Consider the following 22573-nt stretch of genomic DNA (forward strand, 5'->3'; position numbering starts at 1 on the left):
CTGGCCCAAAGTCACCCAGTGAGCTTCGTGGCCAAGCGGGGACTAGAACCCAGATCTCCCAACTCCCAGTCCAACATTCAAACCGCTACGCCACGCTGCCTTACCATGCACATCCGGTTGGCTGCTGCGGGGACAGGATGATATCATTCAGTCTGATCCAGCATGGCTATCCTTAGGTTCTTAATGTGCCATCATTTTTATTATCCCCTACCTTGATTTTGTCTTCCACCCTTACCCTATTGGTTCCCTTCCAAAGTTTAAACCCCCTCAGTCAGTTCTTAAGGAAAGGGTTGATCCATCCAGCACCTGTTTTCCTGCATATGCTTCCTGAAAGCCCCTGCTGTTGCCAATGGCCTCTGAACATGGATGTTGCATTTATGTATCCTAGCCAATAGCCCGTAAAACAGCTTCCCTACATTACTGTGTTCACAGACACTCACCGCCGCAATTGACCTTTGGCAGAATATCCCGTTTTCCCTTACATAATGTGATCCTGCCATAGTTTCCCATCAATTGCAAGCTGTCTGCCTGTCTATGCAACAGAAATAAATGTTTGCATGTGGGAATTAATTATTATATACAGTGATATCAATCACTGTGCATGGAGCTTAACAGAGTAGCATAAGCAAAAGCCAGGTCCTTGCTTCTTGGAGGGATGAGATTATACCGGACTCCAAAGCTTTACTGCCTCTCTTTTCTGTATATGGAATAGAGGAGCAGAAACCTTTCAGCTTTCTAGTAATCTTTGTGGGATAAGGAGGTCATATCAAAGAAGAGGACCCAGTCTCAGTGATCTGATTGCTGTTTTCTACTGCTTTTGTCTTTGTTAAATGCTAGGAATCCTCACCACCATTTAGGAGTCGTGTGTGTTTGTGTGTTTAACTGTTCGATGAAGCCTAAATTTGGGCTTAAAATGCATGAAAATAGATGTGACATTTGTAGGTCAAGTTGAGTTTGTCAGGGATTGTGACGTGAAACAAGCATTTAAGAAAAGCCTGCAACATTCTTAAGGTTTATGCCTTTTTTCTATTTTTTTTTACTGCATTTGGAGATAATCGTTATATTTTTTACTACACGCACAGAGTTACGTCAGTGTTAAGCACTTCACTTTAATAGCATCTGTAGGCACAGTTCTGTGATAGCATTAAACTGTTCCTGGTTATTTTCCAGTTGCATAAATTGCGCTTAGACAGTTATGGTTATTCTGCTTGCAGGAATATGTTACAGGGTAGATTTAAAGCTAAGGCTATAATCTTGGACACAGAAACAAAACTAAAATAGTAGAAGAGAGACTGAAAGAACTGGGCATGTTTAGCCTGGAGAAGAGAAGATTGAGGGGAGACATGATAGCGCTCTTCAAATACTTAAAAGGTTGCCACACAGAGGAGGGCCAGGATCTCTTCTCGATCCTCCCAGAGTGCAGGACACGGAATAACAGGCTCAAGTTAAAGGAAGCCAGATTCCGGCTGGACATCAGGAAAAACTTCCTGACTGTTAGAGCAGTATGACAATGGAACCAGTGACCTAGGGAGGTGGTGGGCTCTCCCACACTAGAGGCCTTCAAGAGGCAGCTGGACAACCATCTGTCGGGGATGCTTTAGGGTGGATTCCTGCATTGAGCAGGGGGTTGGACTTGATGGCCTTGTAGGCCCCTTCCAACTCTGCTATTCTATGATTCTAAGAGAAACTGAGGCTGAGTTTCTCTTCATTGTTACCCAAAGCCATCAGCGGAGTTTGAACTCGGGTCTCCCAGCTTTACGTGCGATTCAGTGGCCTCTGACGTTGCCGTTCTGTACATCTCTACACGGAAGGAAGTCCCATTAAATGCAGCCCACAAGTGGTAGCGTAAATGTTTTGTGCGTGCACAAGTAGATGCCCTGCACGGTTCTAAACTTGCACATTTTTAACAGTGGTCAGACGCTCAAAATATTCCTTCCCCCCCTCTCTTTATTTCTATTTATTTTAATCAGCTATTGTCTGAGCGTCTTTAATCATCAGTTCCTATATTCTGCTCAGCGGAGGATGCTCTCCCCTGGGCAGGTCTAACCGGGCCTATTTTAATAGGTGCTGCTGCGTTCTCATAAGTGATAGGATTACTGTGGAAACAAACAGCCTGCAGTTTGCAGCTGGTTTGTTTGCTTGTTAAAATTTAAGGGTGGGGGAAGAGAAGAGACGGAGCAACGGTTCCAGCAATAAAGCGGTAGATGGATTGGTTGCCATTCGCTCTGCTCAGCCAGAGGAATGGTGAGCTCTTAAAAATGAGCTACTGCCTCTGTGCGAGCCATTCTAATTAGCGCTGGTTTTGAGTAGCGTTGTAAAAAGGATTGGGAAACCCAGGCGCAGCTCCAAACAGCTTGTGAGATGCCATTCAGTTGAAATACCTCCTTGGGGAGGTCATGCGCAAATCGTGCCAACCTTTTCCTTTTGTCAATGAGTACGTTCATTTCCCCAAACCCAAATTCCCACCTTATTTGCCCTGTGCAAATAGAATGCTTAATCGTGGTTTGTTTTTTACCTTATTCGTGGTTAATTGTGATGTTCTGAGTACCTGTGATTGGTTTAGCCACAAACCATGGTTTAATCATGGTTTGTTTTTTCCTTATCCGTGGTTAATTGGGATGTTCTGAGTACCTGTGATTAAGGTTTAGCCACAAACCATGGTTTAATCATGGTTTGTTTTTTCCTTATCCGTGGTTAATTGTGATGTTCTGAGTACCTGTGATTAAGGTTTAGCCACAAACCATGGTTTAATCATGGTTTTTTTTCCTTATCCGTGGTTAATTGGGATGTTCTGAGTACCTGTGATTAAGGTTTAGCCACAAACCATGGTTTAATCATGGTTTGTTTTTTCCTTATCTGTGGTTAATTGTGATGTTCTGAGTACCTGTGATTAAGGTTTAGCCACAAACCATGGTTTAATCATGGTTTGTTTTTTCCTTATCCGTGGTTAATTGTGATGTTCTGAGTACCTGTGATTAAGGTTTAGCCACAAACCAGGATGTGAAACCATGGTTTGCATTAACCATGATTATTCCTTCACTATGTGGCTTTCAGCCCAAGTTGCTGACACAGTATAGTTTGCCCAAACCATAGTTGATTGTGTAGCTGGCTGCAAACCAACATCAAGAGTTTCTGATTTTGGCACACGAGAAGAGAAGGGGACATATGAGTTCTGAGTCTCGTGCCGTGGTTTAGCATTGCAACTGAATAGCCTTTGGGTCTGTTCAGATGACATGCTAAACCATGGTTAGGCCACTAACCCTTTTGCAGCAAATGGTTAGTGAGTGGGTTTAAACCATGGTTATGTTAGGAATGGTTCACATAACCCACTAAGCCTTGGTTCACACGACACACTAGCTCAAAATGCTTAACCACCATGGCTTAGTGTGTCGTCTGAACGGGGTCTGTGTCGGATCTTAACAGAGTTGAGGCCAGAAACCATAGTTAGAGCTAACCATGGTTAAGAGTTATGTCTGTACTAGGCCACTTTTCCTACTAATTACTTCTGAAACTGCTCAGATTGGCCAGATGTATTGCATTCTTCTTTGTGTTTGCCACTGCAACAACCACGTGAAGTCAATCTTACTTTTATAGTTGGAGAAAGCGGAAGGCCCAGACCATTCATGATCTGGGAACGTCTGATGCGGCAGCTTTGCTGAAGCAAGACAGGCATGGATTGGATCAGGCACACATTTTGGCTGGCCTTGATTTGCACTTGCCATGACTTGTCCCCCCTCAAAGGGAGGGTCTTGTGTGACCTGACCTCTGCTTAAGTCCCAGGACCATGGGGAGAGGGGGCATTTTAAATAAAATTCGTTTTAAATAAAATAAGGCCGCAATAGTAGGTGTGTTTAAAAAGAAAAGATCCTACAACTTCCAGTTATGATAGCTGGGGAATGCTAGGACCTTTTTTCTATCTGAACGGGCATAGGATTGAACCCTAAATAAAGAAATGCCACTGACCCTTCAGGCCTAGCTCAAATCAAAACGCAGTCTCTTGCCGACTGGGATCTTCAGCTCTACTTTTGAGCAGACACACCTACAGCCCAGCATTTTGGGGACTCTCCGCTTGGCCTCCTTTTATCTGTTCGTTTGCGGGGTTTTTTTTTGTCCTGGGTAATGGTGTAGAATTGATTTAGTGGACCCTGCACCGTAATGAGCCAGATGGTGTTTTTGCAAACTCCGAAACGAGGACAAATCAACACCTACTGGTGCTGAGTTGGCAGAATGGTGGCAGAAAAGTGTGTGTGTGTGTTTGTATGTATGGGGCAGGGTGTGTGTGTGGGGGGGGGGAAAGGAAGCAGCTGGCCCTCCTGTACCTCAAGGGCCATAAGAGGAAGTGTGCACCAAGTGCAGTGTTGGGCACCGGTGTTGTGAGCAAAAATTTTGATCAGTTACATTTAATGTAAAGCTGAAAAAGTCATTTTCCAGCTGAAATCTGCTCGCGAGGCAGCAGTTGTGCGGAGGCGGAGAAATGCAAACCCATACGAATGAAAGCAATCTTTTATGAAAACTTTAAAAGCAATTTTCTGACAATGACCTTAAGGCAACAGTGAGATATCTTCACTCATCCCCAAACACCTGGCAGAATGGAAATGTCCTCGGCTGTCTGTGCAGTGAGACCAGGAAATCATTCATAAGGCTGTAGCTGCGGAGGACACGCCATGTCTCCAGGGGTCATGGCGTGTCCTCCGCAAAATTGATATAAAATCTTATATCAATTTTGCTGCGTGGTTTTATCCTGGTTGTGCTTTTTATACTGTATTTTGTAATTGTGCTTTTAACCTGTTGGTTGTTTTATTGTGGTTTTAATTTTTTGTGAACCGCCCAGAGAGCTTCGGCTATTGGGCGGTATAAAAATGTAATAAATAAATAAAATAAAATAGAATAGTAGAGTTGGAAGGGGCCTACAAGGCCATCGAGTCCAACCCCCTGCTCAATGCAGGAATCCGCCCTAAAGCATCCCTGACAGAGGGCTGTCCAGCTGCCTCTAGTGTGGGAGAGCCCACAACCTCCCTAGGTAACTGGTTCCATTGTCGAACTGCTCTAACAGCCAGGACATTTTTCCTGATGTCCAGCCGGAATCTGGCTTCCTTTAACTTGAGCCTGTTATTCCGTGTCCTGCATTCTGGGAGGATTAAGAAGAGATCCTGGCCCTCCTCTGTGTGACAACCTTTTAAGTCTTTGAAGAGTGCTCTCATGTCTGCCCTCAATCTGCTCTTATCCAGGCTGTTCCACTTTTCCGTCGTGGTGTTAGATTTTTTAACTTCAGAAAGACCCCACGATACAGCTCCGCTTTTAGCTGTAAACGGCAAAGAGGTGACAGCCACCTACGGACAACCCCCTTTTCCTTTTCTGACAGGCCCGCCTCGTGCGTCCCGTTCGCTTTAGCGCAGCAGCCGCCGAGGACCAGCCATGCGTGAATTTCGTGGCGGCTTGCTGCCTTCTAACCCCTCGCCCAGAAAGTTTGGGGCAATTAGCTTAGGAGGAGACGGCAGGGCATCCTTTTCGCGAGAAAGGGCAAGGCAGACGCGCCCCCCACTCCCCCGGGTCTGCAGTGATGGGACGTGACAGAGGCGGAGGTCGCGGTACGGTTGCCATAGAGACGAACAAGCTGACTGGCAGGGATGCAGATAGAAAACTACGTCCTCCATCACTTTCGGCGCTAGATGAAGGCTGGCGACCTGTTTGCTCCGGGCGCTTCAAGGTCAACGTGCGAGACGGACGTGTTCTTCGGAGGTTCATTGCGGACCTTGCAAATGTATGTCAGTATAAAGCGTGCTGTCTCGCCTGGCACTGTTTGAGCCCTGGGCAGCTGGCAGACCATGGGCCGAATTTGGCACGTCAAAAGAGACGCTCCAGCCGGCTTTGCCTTCCGCCTGGCACACTGGGTTCACCCACACACCCCGGCCCCCTGTGAGTGGAGAAAGGTGGAGCATTCAAATATAGAGATCTCGTGGCCAGCGCCAGAAGTTGGCAGGATTGGGCAAGCACCCGTTAACTGCCCCACAAACCAAGGTTTGTTGCTGCCGCCTCGGCAGACCATCTCTCGCTTCCGGTGCCAACCAGAGCCAGTGCGGTGTAGCGGTTTGAGAGTGTCGGGATGGAACTGGAGAGGCCCCGGTTCAAATCCCTGCTCCGCCTTGAAGCTCCCTGCGTGACCTTGGGCCAGTCATTCTCGGCCTCGCCTACCTCACAGGGTTGTTGTGAGCCGTGCCTTCCTCACCTAGAGCACGGCGGATATTAAATGCTACTGTCCTCCCTAACAGGAGTACTATGAGGGTTACTGAGCTAACGTATGTGACGTTCAGAATGAATGATTGCTCTGTGTTAACTGTTTAAATCCTAATAGCCTCCCCCCCACCCTTCCTCTCTTTCGTAGGTCCGTGTCTTCTTCCTGGGACCAGAGTGTGGTGCTCCTCAGCAGATCTGAACATGACCTCATCCGTTCCATATTTCCTCTGTCGTTGCTGCCAGCAATGTCAAAGGGCCAGGCACCGGGCGTTTTCTACCACCCTCTGCCGCTTGTGAGTGCTCCCTCCCCACGGCTCACCCAGGGTATCGGGGACTCGAACCAGGAACCACGTGGCCTTGGCCTGAGGCTTGTGCATGTTCTTGAGTATCGGATGTGCACGTTCTGCATGTTCTCGGTCTTGCACAGAAAGGGGGTGGAGCCGTGTGCAAGATGGCCTTTTAACGCTTGGCAGTGGTACACAAACCTTTGCATTGGCTGGACCAGGTGTAAATACTGGTCTTCTGCTTCTTCAGGTTCCATCAGCTGACCTCTAGGATGCTGTGTTAGCAAACGCTGGATTCGAATACAGGCCCCCATAGCCCCTGCCCCAGGCGGGTTGCCCCATCCCATTTCCAAACCTCCCATCTTTAGCTGTCTTCAGCGGAGAAAGAACTGCGAAGCATAAAACGTTTAAACGTTTTAATGCCGCACATGTGTTTAAACCTTTTCGAAACATTATTTACTCTGGCTGAATGATCAAGATGCATTCCCAAAACAAAAAGGGAAGAGCGGGAGAGGGCGGAAGAGAGAGGGGGGGACGATCCATCCCCTCTTCCACTGGCGGCTTGCCCCAATCTGAGCTTTCCTGACAACAGAAAGACGCAGGTTTGGGGGGGGTATTCTGCACACAGCTGGAGAAGGTTATACGTGGTCTTTTCAGCCCTGTCCTCTTGAGTTTATAACAAACTTCCTGTTCTTTTACTTTCTCCCTCTCTCTCTCTCTCTCTCTCCGACACACACTGCCTGTGTTCTGCTTGTGAGATTGCTTGGTACTGGTCACACTTGATGCTATTATACTTATTTCATCAGAATTTTCTTGCCTATGAGCCCATCAAGGGCCTTTACTGGTGAGGCCCTGCTGCAGGTTCCTCCCTTTAGAGAGGTACGGTAATCATCTATCGAGAGCGGGGCCTTTGGTCTGTTCCAGTAGGGCTCTGCTTATGTTCTTATACACACACACACACACACAGAGAGAGAGAGAGAGAGAGAGAGAGAGAGAGAGAGAGAGAGACGTACTTCCTTGCACACAGTTTGCCCAGCACTCTAGCTTATTATTCTCGAATCTTGTATACCATGAGAGAAGGATGAGAGACTCACAGATCTCAATTCCCAGTGCCGTCCTCAACCCATTCGCTTCTTGGGGGCATCCTTTGGGTTTTTTTTTCTTCTTTTCTGTTTTGCAAAATGGCCCATGTAGATACCATTATGTCAGACTGGAACACAGGAATCACTTTGCTGACTCTAGTCCAAGATGATAATTTTCAGGGGTCTGGAAACAAAGCCCTATGAGGAGAGACTGAAAGAACTGGGCATGTTTAGCCTGGAGAAGAGGAGATGGAGGGGAGACATGAGAGCACTCTTCCAATACTTGAAAGGTTGTCACACAGAGGAGGGCCAGGATCTCTTCTTGATCCTCCCAGAGTGCAGGACACGGAATAACGGGCTCAAGTTAAAGGAAGCCAGATTCCAGCTGGACATCAGGAAAAACTTCCTGACTGTTAGAGCAGTACGACAACGGAACCAGCGACCTAGGGAGCTTGTGGGCTCTCCCACACTAGAGGCCTTCAAGAGGCAGCTGGACAACCACCTGTCAGGGCTGTTTTAGGGTGGATTCCTGCATTGAGCAGGGGGTTGGACTCGATGGCCTTGTAAGCCCCTTCCAACTCTGCTTTTCTATGATTCTATGATGATGATGATTTATTGCATTTGTGTACCGCCCCATAGCCGAAGCTCTGGGCGGTTCACATAAGATAAAAACACTTTAAAACGGTATACAAAGATGAAAAACCACAAAAACAAGCAAAATACACATACATTTAAAACCGCTATAACAACTTTTAAAACGATGAGCCCCAAAAACAGAGCCCAGGGTCATTACATATTGCTAAACGCTTCGGAGAAGAGAAAAGTCTTGACCTGGCGCCGAAAAGGTGACAATGTCGGCGCCAGGCGGGCCTCGTCAGGGAGATTGTTCCACAGTCAGGGGGCCACCACAGAGAAGGCCCTCTCTCTTGTCGCCACCCTCCGAGCTTCCCTCGGAGTAGGCACCCAGAGGAGGACCTTAGATGTTGAACGTAGTGTTCGGGTAGGTTCATGTTGGGAGAGGCGTTCCGTCAGATCTGTTCTGAACCTGCATTCCTGTTTCCAACAGTGGCCAGCCAGGTATATTTTAGAAGCCCACAAACAGGTTGTTGTTATTAGTATTATTAGTTCTATACCGCCCCATAGCCGAAGCTCTCTGGGCGGTTTATTACACTTCATAGAAAATGTGATATCATCTGCTGCTTGCTAGCATCTAATGCTCAATGATAGATTGCGTCTGTTTAGGGAAGTTTGCAGGTTGTATCACATTTTCATCCTCATATTCATCCATATTCATCCACAGGATGAATATGGATGAATAACACATATTCATCCACAGGAATATGTGTTACCCTATTCCTGTGGAATAGGGTAACACATCTGGATAGCTTCTGGATTAGATGGCTGGTGGTGGTTGTTTTTTTAAAAAAATGTGTATGAGTTTTCTTTAATCCAGCCTTCCCCATACTGGTGCCTTCCTTATGTTTTGGACCATAGCTCCCAGAATTCCTGACCATTGGCCAAGCTGGCTGGGGGAGGATGGGAGCTGAAGTCCAGAAGTTCTGGAGGGCACCAGGTTGGGGAAGCCTGGGCTACGAGGGGGCCCCCTCCTGTGTTGCGCTTCTATGCCGTCAGCGTAACCCCAGCTGTGCCCTCTTCTTTGTAGGTCGCAGGCCAGGAACAGCAGCTACTATGACCTGTTGGGAATCAAGCAGGATGCAACCCAGGAGGAGATCAAGCAGGCCTTCTTCTTCAAGTCAAAGAAGGTACCTTACAAAGTGTGTGTGGAGGTACCGTTTGGTTGGGTCGGAATACTTGATGGAGGGAGCGGCAGTCTCTGAAGCTGACGAGGGGAGCAAGGGCAACTGTGGGCAAATGCCTAGCAAGGCTGCCAAGGAAGGAAGGAAGGAAGGAAGGCCTGTTCCAGCTGTGTTTCCATGGGCCACAGGCACGCCGGAGTCCAGTCATCATAAAAACAAACAGTTTGAGGCCGCAGCAGCTGAAACCAAATGCGTAGCAGCAGACCTAAAAAAAGAAGGAAAAAAGCAGGCCTGGCAAAACATACTCAGAACCGTTTCCAGTGACTGTGTCAATCAGGGGGCAGCAACTTGCGGCCTTCCAGATGTTTTAGCCCCCCAACTCCTGGGTCTCCTCACCATTGGCCCTGTTGGCTGGGACTCATGGGAGTTGTAGGTCAAAACATCGGGCCGGCCGCAAGTTCTCCACCCAGGTTCAGATGCTAAAAGTGAAGAGGCACAATGGGTGTCCCAGGGTTAGGAATTCCACAATCTCAGTGCCACCACTGAAAAGGCCCTGCGGTGGGCACTCACCCGTCTAATCTTGCATAAGTGCAGGACCACGACGAGAGTGCCAGCTGTTGATCTGACGTGGCGGGCCGGGTCCTCTGGGAGCAAAAAAAACCTAACTTAATTTGCCCCCCCCCCCCAGCCTTCTTAACATTTTAAAGGTTCAAAACCCGCCACTTTTAAACTGAGGCCCAAAACGGACAGGCAGCCGATGCAAGACCAGAATAATATGTTCCACTCTCTGCATTCTGGATAGTAATCCGCTTGCCATGTTCTGAACCAATTTGGTTTCCAGTTAAAATGTCAAAGCCAGCAGGCGAAAAGACGCAATGCGTGGAAATGGCAGATAAGAGGTCATAAAAAGATCTCGTAGGCCGTTATAAAAGCCTGAGGGAGCAAGACAGGCCGCCTGGCACTCACAGGAGAATTGCGCTGGTACCAGGCGGATGTGCCTGAGGAGACAGTGCCATGGATTTGGGCAGCACCACAGGAAAAAAGCCTCTCGTATCGCCGCCGCTCACAGCTCCTTTGCTCAAACTCACATCTCTTCCCTCTCACCACTGCTGGATGCAAACCAAGTCTTGAATCCTGCAGCTGGAGGAAACAGCAGGGAGACAGGGTGGGTGGGGCATTTGGAGCAGAGATCCTGCAGGAGTAGGAAGGCTTTGAGAGAGCAGGATGGCAAATAAGTTCACAAGGTGCTAGTCCACAGTATTTTTTTAGGCTGCAGGTGCGCCCTCACGCAAGAAACCACTTTTGTTAAGGCGCCACCTCTGGCTTGGCCTCCTAGGGATCAGTTGCAGCCCTCTGAGGGTCCCAATCCAACCCTTCGGGGGTTCCCCCGAAAGCTGCACCCAAAGATTTCCCAGCTTTTGTGCAGTTCCCCCCTTGTTCTAAAAGGCCGAGGGGCCTCTTCTAAGGCTGAGTTCCTGACAGTAAGGCCTTTAAGCTAAAACGAGCCGGTGTCTTCTAGCCTTTTGGTCCAGCGTCGGACCTACCCACCGCTGGAATGCGGCCCCCGAGAACTTCCCTGAAATCGAGGTCTGCCCTTGGGCTGAAAGAAGTCATAGAATCAAAGAATCATAGAATAGCAGAGTTGGAAGGGGCCTACAAGGCCATTGAGTCCAACTCCCTGCTCAGTGCAGGAATCCACCCTAAAGCATCCCTGACAGATGCTTGTCCAGCTGCCTCTTGAAGGCCTCTAGTGTGGGAGAGGCCACCACCTCCCTAGGTCACTGGTTCCATTGTCGTACTGCTCTAACAGTCAGGAAGTTTTTCCTGATGTCCAGCTGGAATCTGGGTTCCTGTAACTTGAGCCCGTTATTCCGTGTCCTGCACTCTGGGAGGATCGAGAAGAGATCCTGGCCCTCCTCTGTGTGACAACCTTTTAAGTCTTTGAAGAGTGCTCTCATGTCTCCCCTCCATCTTCTCTTCTCCAGGCTAAACAGGCCCAGTTCTTTCAGTCTCTCTTCATAGGGCTTCATAGTCCCACACCCCCTGTCCTATTGGCACTTCTCACTTGCTCCAGGCAACAAGGCCGGGGGCTGGAAACGCGCACCAGGCCTCCACCGTTCTCTGTGGACAGGCGAGACGACGCCAGTCCGGCGCCTCATTGCAGCAGCCTCTCCCACAGTGCGAATGAGCGGCTCGATCCAGCAGGAAGTTGCCCTGCCCAGGCAGCAAACACTCCCCACGCACTCCCGGTTCAAACAGAACCAAGTGTGGCTTCCCAAAATAATGTCAGGAAACGCAGCGGAATGCCTTGGACAGGCAGAGAGCAACGGAACTCTGCGCAGGTTGTAGAGAGAGGCCTGTGTCCAAAAAACTTAACCAAACCACCTTTTGCATCCTGGTGCACGTGGTTCAGGCGTCCCGGATTTTTCTGTCTTCCTCCTTCTTTCCTGAAGAGGGCGGTGTTGGGCCGGAAGAGGGCGTTCTGGGATTCCCTCCCGAAGGAAAACCGGCTTGTGCACATCCTGGTTTAATAAGCCAGGGTTCATGGCTTGCCGTGATGTGCAAACGGAGCCTGAGAGAGAGAGAGAGAGGGAGGACCTGAGCTTAATAGCAGTCGTTCATGCTTTCAGTACAAACTGACCCAGAACCATCTCTACCATGTGGCAGCCTAGGAGTGCCCACCATGCTAGAAGCACTCTGGGGGCGTCAGTCTGCTTTGGGCGTGCGGGGCTGAAACAAGCAAGCGTTCCAGCAGAGTTTTGTTGTGGAGGGGGGGGGATACTCTCCGTGTGTTTAGTTAGTGTCATCTTGCCAGAAGCGTTCAGGGTGCTCCAAACTTGAGCTTCCCGAGCCGGAGCTGGAGGCGCTTTGCATGTGACTTCAGGGTGCCGTTTGCACGTCTCTCCCGTGTCACAAATGAAGTGGCTCCTCTGAGTATTGCGTCCAGTTCTGGGCTCCACAATTCAAGAAGGACGCAGACAAGCTGGAGCGTGTTCAGAGGATGATCAGGGGTCTGGAAACAAAGCCCTATGAAGAGAGACGGAAAGAACTGGGCATGTTGAGCCTGGAGAAGAGAAGATTGAGGGGAGACATGAGAGCACTCTTCAAATACTTAAAAGGTTGTCACACAGAGGAGGGCCAGGATCTCTTCTCGATCCTCCCAGAGTGCAGGACACGGAATAACGGGCTCAAGTTAAGGAAGCCAGATTCCAGCTGGACATCAGGAAAAACTTCCTGACGGTTAGATCAGTACAACAATGGAACCAATTATTAGGGAGGTTGTGGGCTGTCCCACACTAGAGGCCTTCAAGAGGCAGCTGGACAACTATCTGTCAGGGATGCTCTAAGGTGGATTCCTACATTGAGCAGGGGGTTGGACTCGATGGCCTCGTAGGCCCCTTCCAACTCTGCTATTCTATGATTCCATGATAATTTGTCCGGACCCCCTTTTAAAGCCATCCAAAGTGGTAGCCATCCCTTCATCTCGTGGTAGCGATCTCTCAGCTGTGCAGTAGCAGTTCTTACCGCACGTCCAGTTTCATTTTTGTTCGGCCTTTTCAGAAACGGTCGCGTCCAACAGAAGCCCAAGGCCAAGCGTACTCTGGAGATACTCACAGCATCTGCATGCAGCTGTTTTGGTCTCTTCGCCTCTGCAGGAAGCAGCATCCCAGACCTAAGCCCATCCCTCCCCCCCCACACACACTCCGCAAAGCGGCAGTGAGGCCCCAGTATTTAACTGATCGCTTCCAAGTTGTGCTTGGCCTTCCCAGCTTGCGGTCAAGGGGATGCTCTTAGCTTCTGGAAGTAGTCAGGCCCCAGGACTGGGAGAGAGAGAGTGATGCTATTCCAGGATTAAGCTCTCGTACCAGTAAGAAGAGGGTGTCAAACCCAGCTCTTGCCAAGGGGTGGTGATGAGTGGAATGGAGTGTGTCGAGTCAGAGACGGAGGTGACTTATTCTGTGTTGGAATCACAGGATGGGTGTGTGTGTGTGTCTCTTATTCTGTTGGGTCTTGTCTAGTGGTTTTCTCTTTTAACTGTGCTCATTTTTGCACAACCTCACCTCTGCGTTAAGAACAGCCTGCCCTCAGAGATGTGCTTCTCCCTCCGCTGCTTCTCCAGGGTCCAGACATGCGTCTCAGGTTGGGAGGAAGTGACTGTGTCTGGGGGATCCTCTCTTTAGGAAGCCCTGCGTCTTCCCCCAAGCATTCCGTGAGCAAAAGGCAGAACAGAAAACGACCCACCTTCAGTGCGGGCTGCTTTAAGCAGCGAATCATTCAGAGACGCAATGGGCAGGCTCCTCAACGGGTGGGAGAGCTTTGAATTTCCTTCATTTATTTCTGGTTTGGAGCCACAACGTGTATGCGCAGAATAAAATGGGGAGGAGGAGGAGGAGAAAGAGGACCTTGTAGCTCTCCTTTGGGTTCCTTGCAAGAAGAAGGCCTCTTTGCAAGAAGAAGGCCTCTCCCACACTCGAGGCCTTCAAGAGGCAGCTGGACAAGCATCTGTCGGGGATGCTTTAGGGTGGATTCCTGCATTGAGCAGGGGGTTGGACTCGATGGCCTTGTAAGCCCCTTCCAACTCTGCTATTCTATGATTCTAAGAAGAAAGGCAGGATATAAAAGTAAACAAAGAAATAATCTGGCCCCAGAAAATGTCCGGCTTCTTTCCATGGGCTACAGCTATTAACGCTCCCTGTCCTTTGCCCCCATGCCGGTCTTCCTTTCCCAGAATCCCTTCCAGGAGAACCCCTGCCCTCATTCCATTGCGTCCCACGGCCCCCAGACGCGGCCGTCGCTTTAGGAAGGGGAGGGCTGCCTGCCTGCCTGCCGTTGGCCTCAGCCTCAGCTGTGCTGGAGGGCTGCCCGGGATTCTTCGCCCTGGACATCTTTTTAGCGTTTATCGTTTCCAGCCAGCCGCATCATCCGGGCCAACGCGGAGCCCGTTCGCTTGCTCCTCCAGCACGCGGGCGGGGAAGTCGCCGGGACGGAGTCAGAGCAGCGATGTCGAAACGTCCACCTAGCTAGCAGCACGTCCGATCAATCTTTAACTAAGGCCCTTTCCCTCTTTCTTCCCCCCTCTCCTTTGGCTTACCTCATCTCCAGTAGATTTTTAACATGAGGTTACGCGTTGGAGGCCCGTTGTTCTTCTTCCTTCGCCAGCTTCCCTCCCGCCCACCACCCACTCCTGCCCTTCACCCTCGTGCAGCGGCTCCTGCGTGGTACGGGTCATCCCCGCAGGAGAGGCGCCGCTGGAAGACGGTCAGGACAGACCCAAGTATTGGACCTTGGGGTGCCTTCCAGGCGCTGTTGCAAAACTTCAGGGCTGGCTGGATGCAAGGGCCAAGCTCCCCGGGCTTGGGAAAGAGCCTCCTCTGTGCTTGTTTAACATCTCCCCACCCCAGAATTGTAATAGAGAAGTCTTTGCGGCGTCCACAAAAATCATCCGTTTATCGGGCTGAGGGATCTCAAGTTCGTGCCTAATGCTTGCAAGCAGCCCCCCCCCCCCCCGGGTCGAAAGACCAATGTTTTGTTGATTGGGTTGGCTTTGCAGTAGAAGCTCCCCATGATGTAGGATCTGGAAGGAGAGATTTGTTTGTTCTGAGACATCAGGAGCGTCTCGCTGTCTCACCGTGAGAGCCGGTGGTGGCGTAGTGGTTAGAGCGGTGGGAGTTGGGAGATCTGGGCTCTAGCCCCCATTCATTCACGAAGCTGACTGGGTGACTTCGGGCCAGGATATGACTCACAGCCTACCCTGCCTCGCAGGGTTGTTGTGAAGGTAAAAAGGAGAGGAGGAGGGTTATGCAGGCCGCCTTGGGCTCCTTGAAGGAAAGGTGGGCTATAAATGGAACGAATACCAGCAAAAAGAAGGAAAAGATCTATCAGGCAAGTGGGTTCCTGGACCTGGACAGCAGCTCATTCCAGCTTCTGCCAAGCTCCATACAGGCCCACTCTTAGATCTGATGCTGACTGCTGGGCTCCACAATTCTGGGCTCCACAATTCAAGAAGGATGCAGACAAGTTGGAGCGTGTTCAGAGGAGGGCAACCAGGATGATCAGGGGTCTGGAAACAAAGCCCTATGAAGAGAGACTGAAAGAACTGGGCATGTTTAGCCTGGAGAAGAGAAGATTGAGGGGAGACATGATAGCACTCTTCAAATACTTCAAAGGTTGTCTCACAGAGGAGGGCCAGGATCTCTTCTCCATCATCCCAGAGTGCAGGACACGGAATAATGGGCTCAAATGACAGGAAGCCAGATTCCGGCTGGACATCAGGAAAAACGTCCTGACTGTTAGAGCAGCACGACAATGGAACCCATGACCTAGGGAGGTCGTGGGCTCTCCCACGCTAGAGGCCTTCAAGAGGCAGCTGGACAAGCATCTGTCAGGGATGCTTTAGGGTGGATTCCTGCCTTGAGCAGGGGGTTGGACTCGATGGCCTTGTAGGCCCCTTCCAACCCTGCTGTTCTATGATTCTATGCAACAAAGCAGAGAGGTGAGGTGTGAATTGAACTCGCTCTCCTTTAGTGGTTCCCTTTGGGTTATCCTGCAAGGGAGACTTCCCCAGGTCTGGGTTGGGGTGGGAAGCAGTAACCTTTCTCCGAAGGAGTTAAAGCCGGCTAAGCTGTGCGTGCACCCGCTCTCTCTCTCTCTCCCTGCGTGACAGGCTTCCAGTAAGCCTCGGCCAAATTGCCGGTGTTTACTCTCCAGCGCTGTTCTCCAAAACCACAGCTTGCAAGGTAAATAGAGAAGAAATGTGTGCCTGGGGGCCGACCGGGAACTTCTCGAGGGCCATGTGGGGATAAAAGTAACAAAAGTCACCTAGTCGTCCGGGTTGGCTTGCCTGGCAGGAGCCCTGAGAAGCAAGGAGTGACTCACAGTGGTGGGGTGGTGACATTTTGAACTGCTCCTCACGACGCCCCCATAGCCCTGCCCCAAGGGAGAGCAATGACGGGCTCAAGTTAAAGGAAGCCAGATTCCAGCTGGACATCAGGAAAAACTTCCTGACTGTTAGAGCAGTACGACAATGGAACCAGTGACCTAGGGAGGTGGTGGGCTCTCCCACACTAGAGGCCTTCAAGAGGCAGCTGGACAACCATCTGTCGGGGATGCTTTAGGGTGGATTCCTGCATTGAGCAGGGGGTTGGACTAGATGGCCTTGTAGACCCCTTCCAACTCTGCTATTCTATGATTCTATGATTCTATGAGCACAGGCAGGCAGGCAGGGGGCTGCGTTGATCTGCATTAAGAAATGAGTTGTCGGCGTTTCATTTCCCACCAGGATCCAGTGGATCCGATTCGGCCATTTCCAAGACCAGGCTGCCCCCAAATACTTTGCATTGCAACAGGCGATAATAGAACGTAGCTGGGAAAATTAATCTCCCTTCTACACACACACACGCAGAGCTCTTGTGAGGATTGCAGCTAAGCTCAGAGGGAAAAGGAAAGTCTGGTGGGGGCGACAGATGACATCAGGGACCCTGCTACTAAAAAACTCCCGGCGCTACCTCCCTGCGAACTCTGGTTCCACTACCTCACTGATGGTGGGGCATGTTGCCGTGTTATCTACCAGTAGACCCTTCTGCTCACCCTGCGCTACTCAGGACTTTTAGACACGTTTTGGGAACAGCCGTCCTTGTTCCAGGCTTTTCCGGGAGGGGATGGGGGCAGAATCTGGGTCACAGTTGGGGCCTTCGTGAGCGCTGCACATTCCTGCCTCTCATCTCTCCCTCTCCACCCCCCACCCCCCCCCCCCCACAGCTGCCCTAGCATTTTTAAGGAGCCGAGAATAAGGTCCGCCTGTGCGTATTTGACCCACTGCTTTAAAACCATCTCACCTCCTCCTCTGGCCTTTCTGTTTTCTTGCGTCAAATCGCTTAATTAACCATTAGGGAGGATTTATTGGCTTGTCAGGCACAGGGCGGGGGGTGTTGAGTTAAATAGGAGTGTTTAGTTTCATTTAGATTTTTAGCTGGGGGGAGGCATGGGGGCTGCAAGCCACCGTTCCTTCTTCTTAACTCTTCAGCAGGCATTCTGACGAACGTATTCACCTGCCAGGCGTGCTGCAGTGGGGCTGAAATCAGCAAGGTGTTGTGGGGTTCCCCCCCCCCCGCCCCAAGGCAAACACGTGCAAGCTGACTCGAAGTTGCACAGCCCTTCTTATCGTTCCAGAACATCTTTTTGTCAGCCACGCTGGCCTCTTGCTAAACAGCACCAGCTTTGCTCAGAGAGGAGGGTTCTAGAAGGGGTTTGCCGTCGGGCGTTCACGGTTCCACAGTGGTTATTCCTTCCCCGCCTCACCCCTCCGTTCAGGCGTTGAGGACGCGTGCTGCGTCTTTTGGAACCGGAGCGAATGGGATTGATATGTGTTTTTGCAGCCACCAAGGCCGGTGAATTCCTAATAAAAATAAATAGATGCTTAAAAAGAAACAATCACACATACGTTTTGCAAAAGCTGAATTTCTACATCAGGGCACACCTTCCCCAAGGCTTCGTTTTGAAGAGAGACAACAATGTCTGGGTCCTTTTAGTACAGAAAAAAAGTCGACAGGGGAAGTTGAGGAACGTGAATACTACAGCAATACTACAAACGAGAAGGATCTTCAAATTGTTGTAGATTGCAAGCTGAATATGAGCCAACAGTGTGATATGGCTGCAAGAAAGGCCAATGCTATTTTGGGCTGCATTAATAGAAGTAGAGCTTCCAAATCACATGAGGTACTGGTTCCTCTCTATTCGGCCCTGGTTAGGCCTCATCTAGAGTATTGCGTCCAGTTCTGGGCTCCACAATTCAAAGAGGACGCAGACAAGCTGGAGCGTGTTCAGAGGAGGGCAACCAGGATGATCAGGGGTCTGGAAACAAAGCCCTATGAAGAGAGACTGAAAGAACTGGGCATGTTTAGCCTGGAGAAGAGAAGATAGAGGGGAGACATGAGAGCACTCTTCAAATACTTAAAAGGTTGTCACACAGAGGAGGGCCAGGATCTCTTCTCGATCCTCCCAGAGTGCAGGACACGGAATAACAGGCTCAAGTTAAAGGAAGCCAGATTCCGTCTGACATCAGGAAAAACTTCCTGACTGTTAGAGCAGTATGACAATGGAATCAGTGAGCTAGGGAGGTTGTGGGCTCTCCCACACTAGAGGCCTTCAAGAGGCAGCTGGACAAGTATCTGTTGGGGATGCTTTAGGGTGGATTCCTGCATTGAGCAGGGGGTTGGACTCGATGGCCTTGTAGGCCCCTTCCAACTCTGCTGTTCTATGATTCTATGATAGACGTTCCTGAAGTTATTCGTGGTGTGGACAAATTGGAGAGGGAGAAGTTGTCTTCTCTCTCTCATATATAATTCTGGAACTTGTGGTCATCCAATAAAACTGACATCCAGCAGATTCAAGACCAACAATGAGAAGGCAATTCTTCACCTAATATGCAACTAACAGATCTATTCATTTATTTCAAAGCGGCGGTTCTCAAAGTTTCACAGACTACATGAAAATCCCTGGGGGACTCAGTGACCTGTAATAAACTTTTATTTATTTTGTTTTTGGTTCTACTGATCAAAGCACAGTCATAACTCATATTTTAATAGCTATAGTTTTACCGTTAACTAGTAACGCTTTTGAGAGGAAAGACACTGGACTGCGCTAGGGCTGTGTTATGAAAGTCGCAGGCCCCAGAATTTAGCCTTGTTAGTCTGTTCGATAATCCGGCCCTGGTCAAAACAACTTTGATCTCCATCAACAGAAAATAAAATAGGTGTAGGGCCAAGAACACGTATTCTCAACTGTTCTGCAACCTTCCTGCAGACCACCTGAATGGAGTCAGAGACTATTTCTGGCCGCAGTTTGAGAGACTCTTAAGGTTTTTCAACCTTAAGTCAAATAGGCGTTGCAGGTTTTTTCTCTCTCTCCCCCTGTTTTGCCCTGGTTTCAAAAACCTGCCTCTGCACTTCCAACTCTCTTTAAAACTCTCGCCCATTTCTGGCCTCATTTTCCTTTGCCAGCGTATCGGTCTGTAAGCTACGATTATGCAAACAAGTTGAGAAGGGTGAACAAAAGTTTTGTGTTGTGGTGTCGTAGCAGTCGTACGAAAGCAGGACGTTTAGGAATTCAGTTGTGCAAATATTAAAACACTTTGAACAGTCCCTGGGAAGAGGAGGAGGAGGAGGAGGAGGCAGCAGCCGTGGCCGTGGAGGAAACTTCCTCAGGTTTTTCCAGGTCTTGACAAACTTTGCGATTGCATCAGCGTAAGAATTTGCAGCAAATTCCCCTTTCTCCTTGCACACCCATATTTGAGTAGTCTGTGGGAACTCATTTCAGATGAAGGATTACCTCCTAGGAGAATAAGTGCTCCGTTCTAAATTCCCCCATTTCTTTCTGCACCAGAAAATTCCTCCTCTCGCCTCGTCCTCTGCAGGACTGTTCTAATTGCTCGCACCAAACGCTAAATGAGGAGAGGCTGTCACTTCCTCTTCTCTCTTCTCCCCAGCTCCATCCCGACAGCGATCCGGCCAACCCGGACCTGCACAGCCAGTTCGTGAAGCTCAGCGAGGCCTACCGGGTGCTGAGCAAGCAGAACAGCCGGAGGCGCTACGACAGCTTGCGAATGGCCCAAAAGTGGGGCCCTGCCAGCTATGGCAGCCGCTCCCAGAGCGACCCATTTGGTTTCGGCGACTTTGCCCCGAGGTACGGACAGGCCGGGACGAGGCTTCCTGCCCCCGGGAGCAGCTTCTCCGCTTTTAAGCATCTCCCTTCCTAGGCCCCCACCTTCATATTAATACCACCGTTGGAGCGCTAAGTGCTGTACGTAGCACGTAGTCCGTAAGTCTCAACCAAAGGCTGAATCAGACGTGCACGGAAGTCTTGTTAAGTGGGGCCCCGTCTGGCCTAACTCTCTGTCTTCAACGGGGCCCAGACAGATATTTTTTGGCAAAGCGAAGGCGGTGGCCGACCACTCCTTGTTGATTTTGCTTATTTATTCTGTTCTCTGAAAGAACAAGTTCGTAGTTTGGGGGGTACTCTTAGACCCATTTCTGTCGTTGGAGGCTCAAGTGGCCCCCACGGCTCGGAGTGCCTTTGACCATCTTCGGTTGGTTCGTCAACTCCGGCCTCTCCTGGACAGGGATAGCTTGGCCACGGTGGTACAGGCATTGGTAACCTCAAGGCTGGATTACTGCAACGCGCTCTGTGTGGGGCTGCCCTTGAAGCTGCTCCGGAAGCTGGAGCTCGTGCAGAACGCTGCAGCTCGGCCGTTGTCTGGAGCTGCCCCTTTCCAGCATGGAACTCCTCTGCTGAGGGAACTGCACTGGCTGCCTATTCGCTACCGGGCCAGGTTGAAGGTTCTTGTACTTGTGTACAAAGCCCTAAACAACTTGGGACCAGGATACCTGAGAGAGCGCCTTCTCCCTTCCCAACCTGCCCGGTCACTGAGGTCATCCGAGGGCCTGCTCCTGGTGGTCCCACATAGATCCCTCCTCCGATTGGAATCCACCAGGGGAAGAGCCTTCAGCGTGGTGGCCCCCCTCCTGTGGAACTCCCTGCCTCTGGAAGTCAGGCAGGCTCCGACCTTGTACTCCTTTCGGCGCCAGCTGGACATCAGGAAAATCTTTTTCAACAGGGAACGGTATATAAATATTCTAAATAAATAAATAAATAATAAATTTTCAAACCAACCAATAACCAACGTCCCTTGGCTAGCGTTCAAAAAGTATTTTTAAAAAACCATGCCAACGCTGGTGTTCCTTGTACCGGCAACATTTTGAAGTCTGGACTCGGCAAGGTCTGCTCCATCTTCTGTGTGACAGACCTTGAGATGTTTGAAGGGCGCTATCGTGTGTGTGTGTGTGTGTGTGTGTGTCTCGTGTCCCCCATGCCCACTAGGCTGCACCCCTTTCGTGCTCTGCTCAATCCTCGTTTTCAGTTCCTCTAAGTGCACTTGCCCACATTTCTCCCTCGCCTGCCTTTGTCCCTCATTTATCTCCATTGTCTATTGAGGCTTGCAAGCGACTTGAAGGCGGGGATCGGTCTACGTTTGCTCAGTGACGCCCCAACTCCTTAGACACCCCCCCCCCCGCCCACAATTCCACACCTGAGAGGGCACCAAGACGTCGCACCTCTGCCTGGTTCCAAAAGTAGCAGCCCAACAGCTCCGCACCACGGCTGGTCCTCTTCTTCCCCCACCCTTGCTGTGAATCTGTCCTCCTTTTCCCCCTCCAGGAGCAAGTCGAAGCCCGACGAAAACACGCAGTACTGGCAACAGTTCCACCAGCCCTCTGGCCCCGAGTTCGAGAGAAGGCACGGCCACAACATACGAGTCTTTACCTACTGTGTGCTTCTCATGCTGGGCAGCGCGATGGTTCACTACGTAGCGTACAGGTATGGGGCTGCCCCCTTCTTTCCCACCTCGCCAGAGTGCAGAGCGGAAGGTTCCAGGTTGTAAAAACAGCAACGGGTGACCCTGACAATGCATCACCTGGATTTTGTCTATTTGCATTTTTATTTATTCTGCTTTTGCTAATCTAAAGGAGGGGCGGAGAGCTAAGCAGGCTACCGGGGACTCTATTTTAAAAAACTTATTTATTTAAAGTATTCTTATCTGGTTTCTCAGCCAAAAAAGCCTCCTGGAGTGACTCACATGCCCACAAGCTTACAATGTTAAGAAATTTAACATGGGGGAGACATGATAGCACTCTTCAAAGACTTAAAAGGTTGCCACACAGAGGAGGGCCAGGATCTCTTCTCGATCCTCCCAGAGTGCAGGACACGGAATAACGGGCTCAAGTGACAGGAAGCCAGATTCCGGCTGGACATAAGGAAAAACTTCCTGACTGTTAGAGCAGTGCGACAATGGAACCAGTTACCTAGGGAGGTTGTGGGCTCTCCCACACTAGAGGCCTTCAGGAGGCAGCTGGACAAGCATCTGTCAGGGACGCTTTAGGGTGGATTCCTGCATTGAGCAGGGGGTTGGACTCGATGGCCTTGTAGGCCCCTTCCAACTCTGCTATTCTATGATTCTATGAAATCACGACCCACAAGGAAAGGGAATCATAGAATAGCAGAGTTGGAAGGGGCTTACAAGGCCATCGAGTCCAATCCCCTGCTCAATGCAGGAATCCACCCTAAAGCATCCCTGACAGATGGTTGTCCTGCCTCTTCAAGGCCTCTAGCATGGGAGAGCCCACAACCTCCCTAATTATTGGTTCCATTGTCGTACTGCTCTAAC

The 22573-nt window shown here is 50.2% G+C and overlaps 1 protein-coding gene across 1 annotated transcript in view; it reads left to right on the top strand.

Annotated features, from left to right (window-relative positions):
* The window catches only part of DNAJC4 (DnaJ heat shock protein family (Hsp40) member C4), a 28113-nt gene that overhangs the window by 1223 nt on the left and 4317 nt on the right, over positions 1-22573 (top strand). The window contains exons 2-5 of the mRNA XM_063146332.1: positions 6383-6527; positions 9264-9363; positions 19841-20037; positions 21568-21726. Coding sequence (XP_063002402.1) covers positions 6436-6527; positions 9264-9363; positions 19841-20037; positions 21568-21726 — 548 coding nt within the window. The 5' untranslated portion in view covers positions 6383-6435. The remainder of the gene's footprint in view (positions 1-6382; positions 6528-9263; positions 9364-19840; positions 20038-21567; positions 21727-22573) is intronic.

This window comes from Elgaria multicarinata, chromosome 21, assembly GCF_023053635.1.
Source record: "Elgaria multicarinata webbii isolate HBS135686 ecotype San Diego chromosome 21, rElgMul1.1.pri, whole genome shotgun sequence".
Classification (NCBI taxonomy): Eukaryota; Metazoa; Chordata; class Lepidosauria; order Squamata; family Anguidae; genus Elgaria; species Elgaria multicarinata.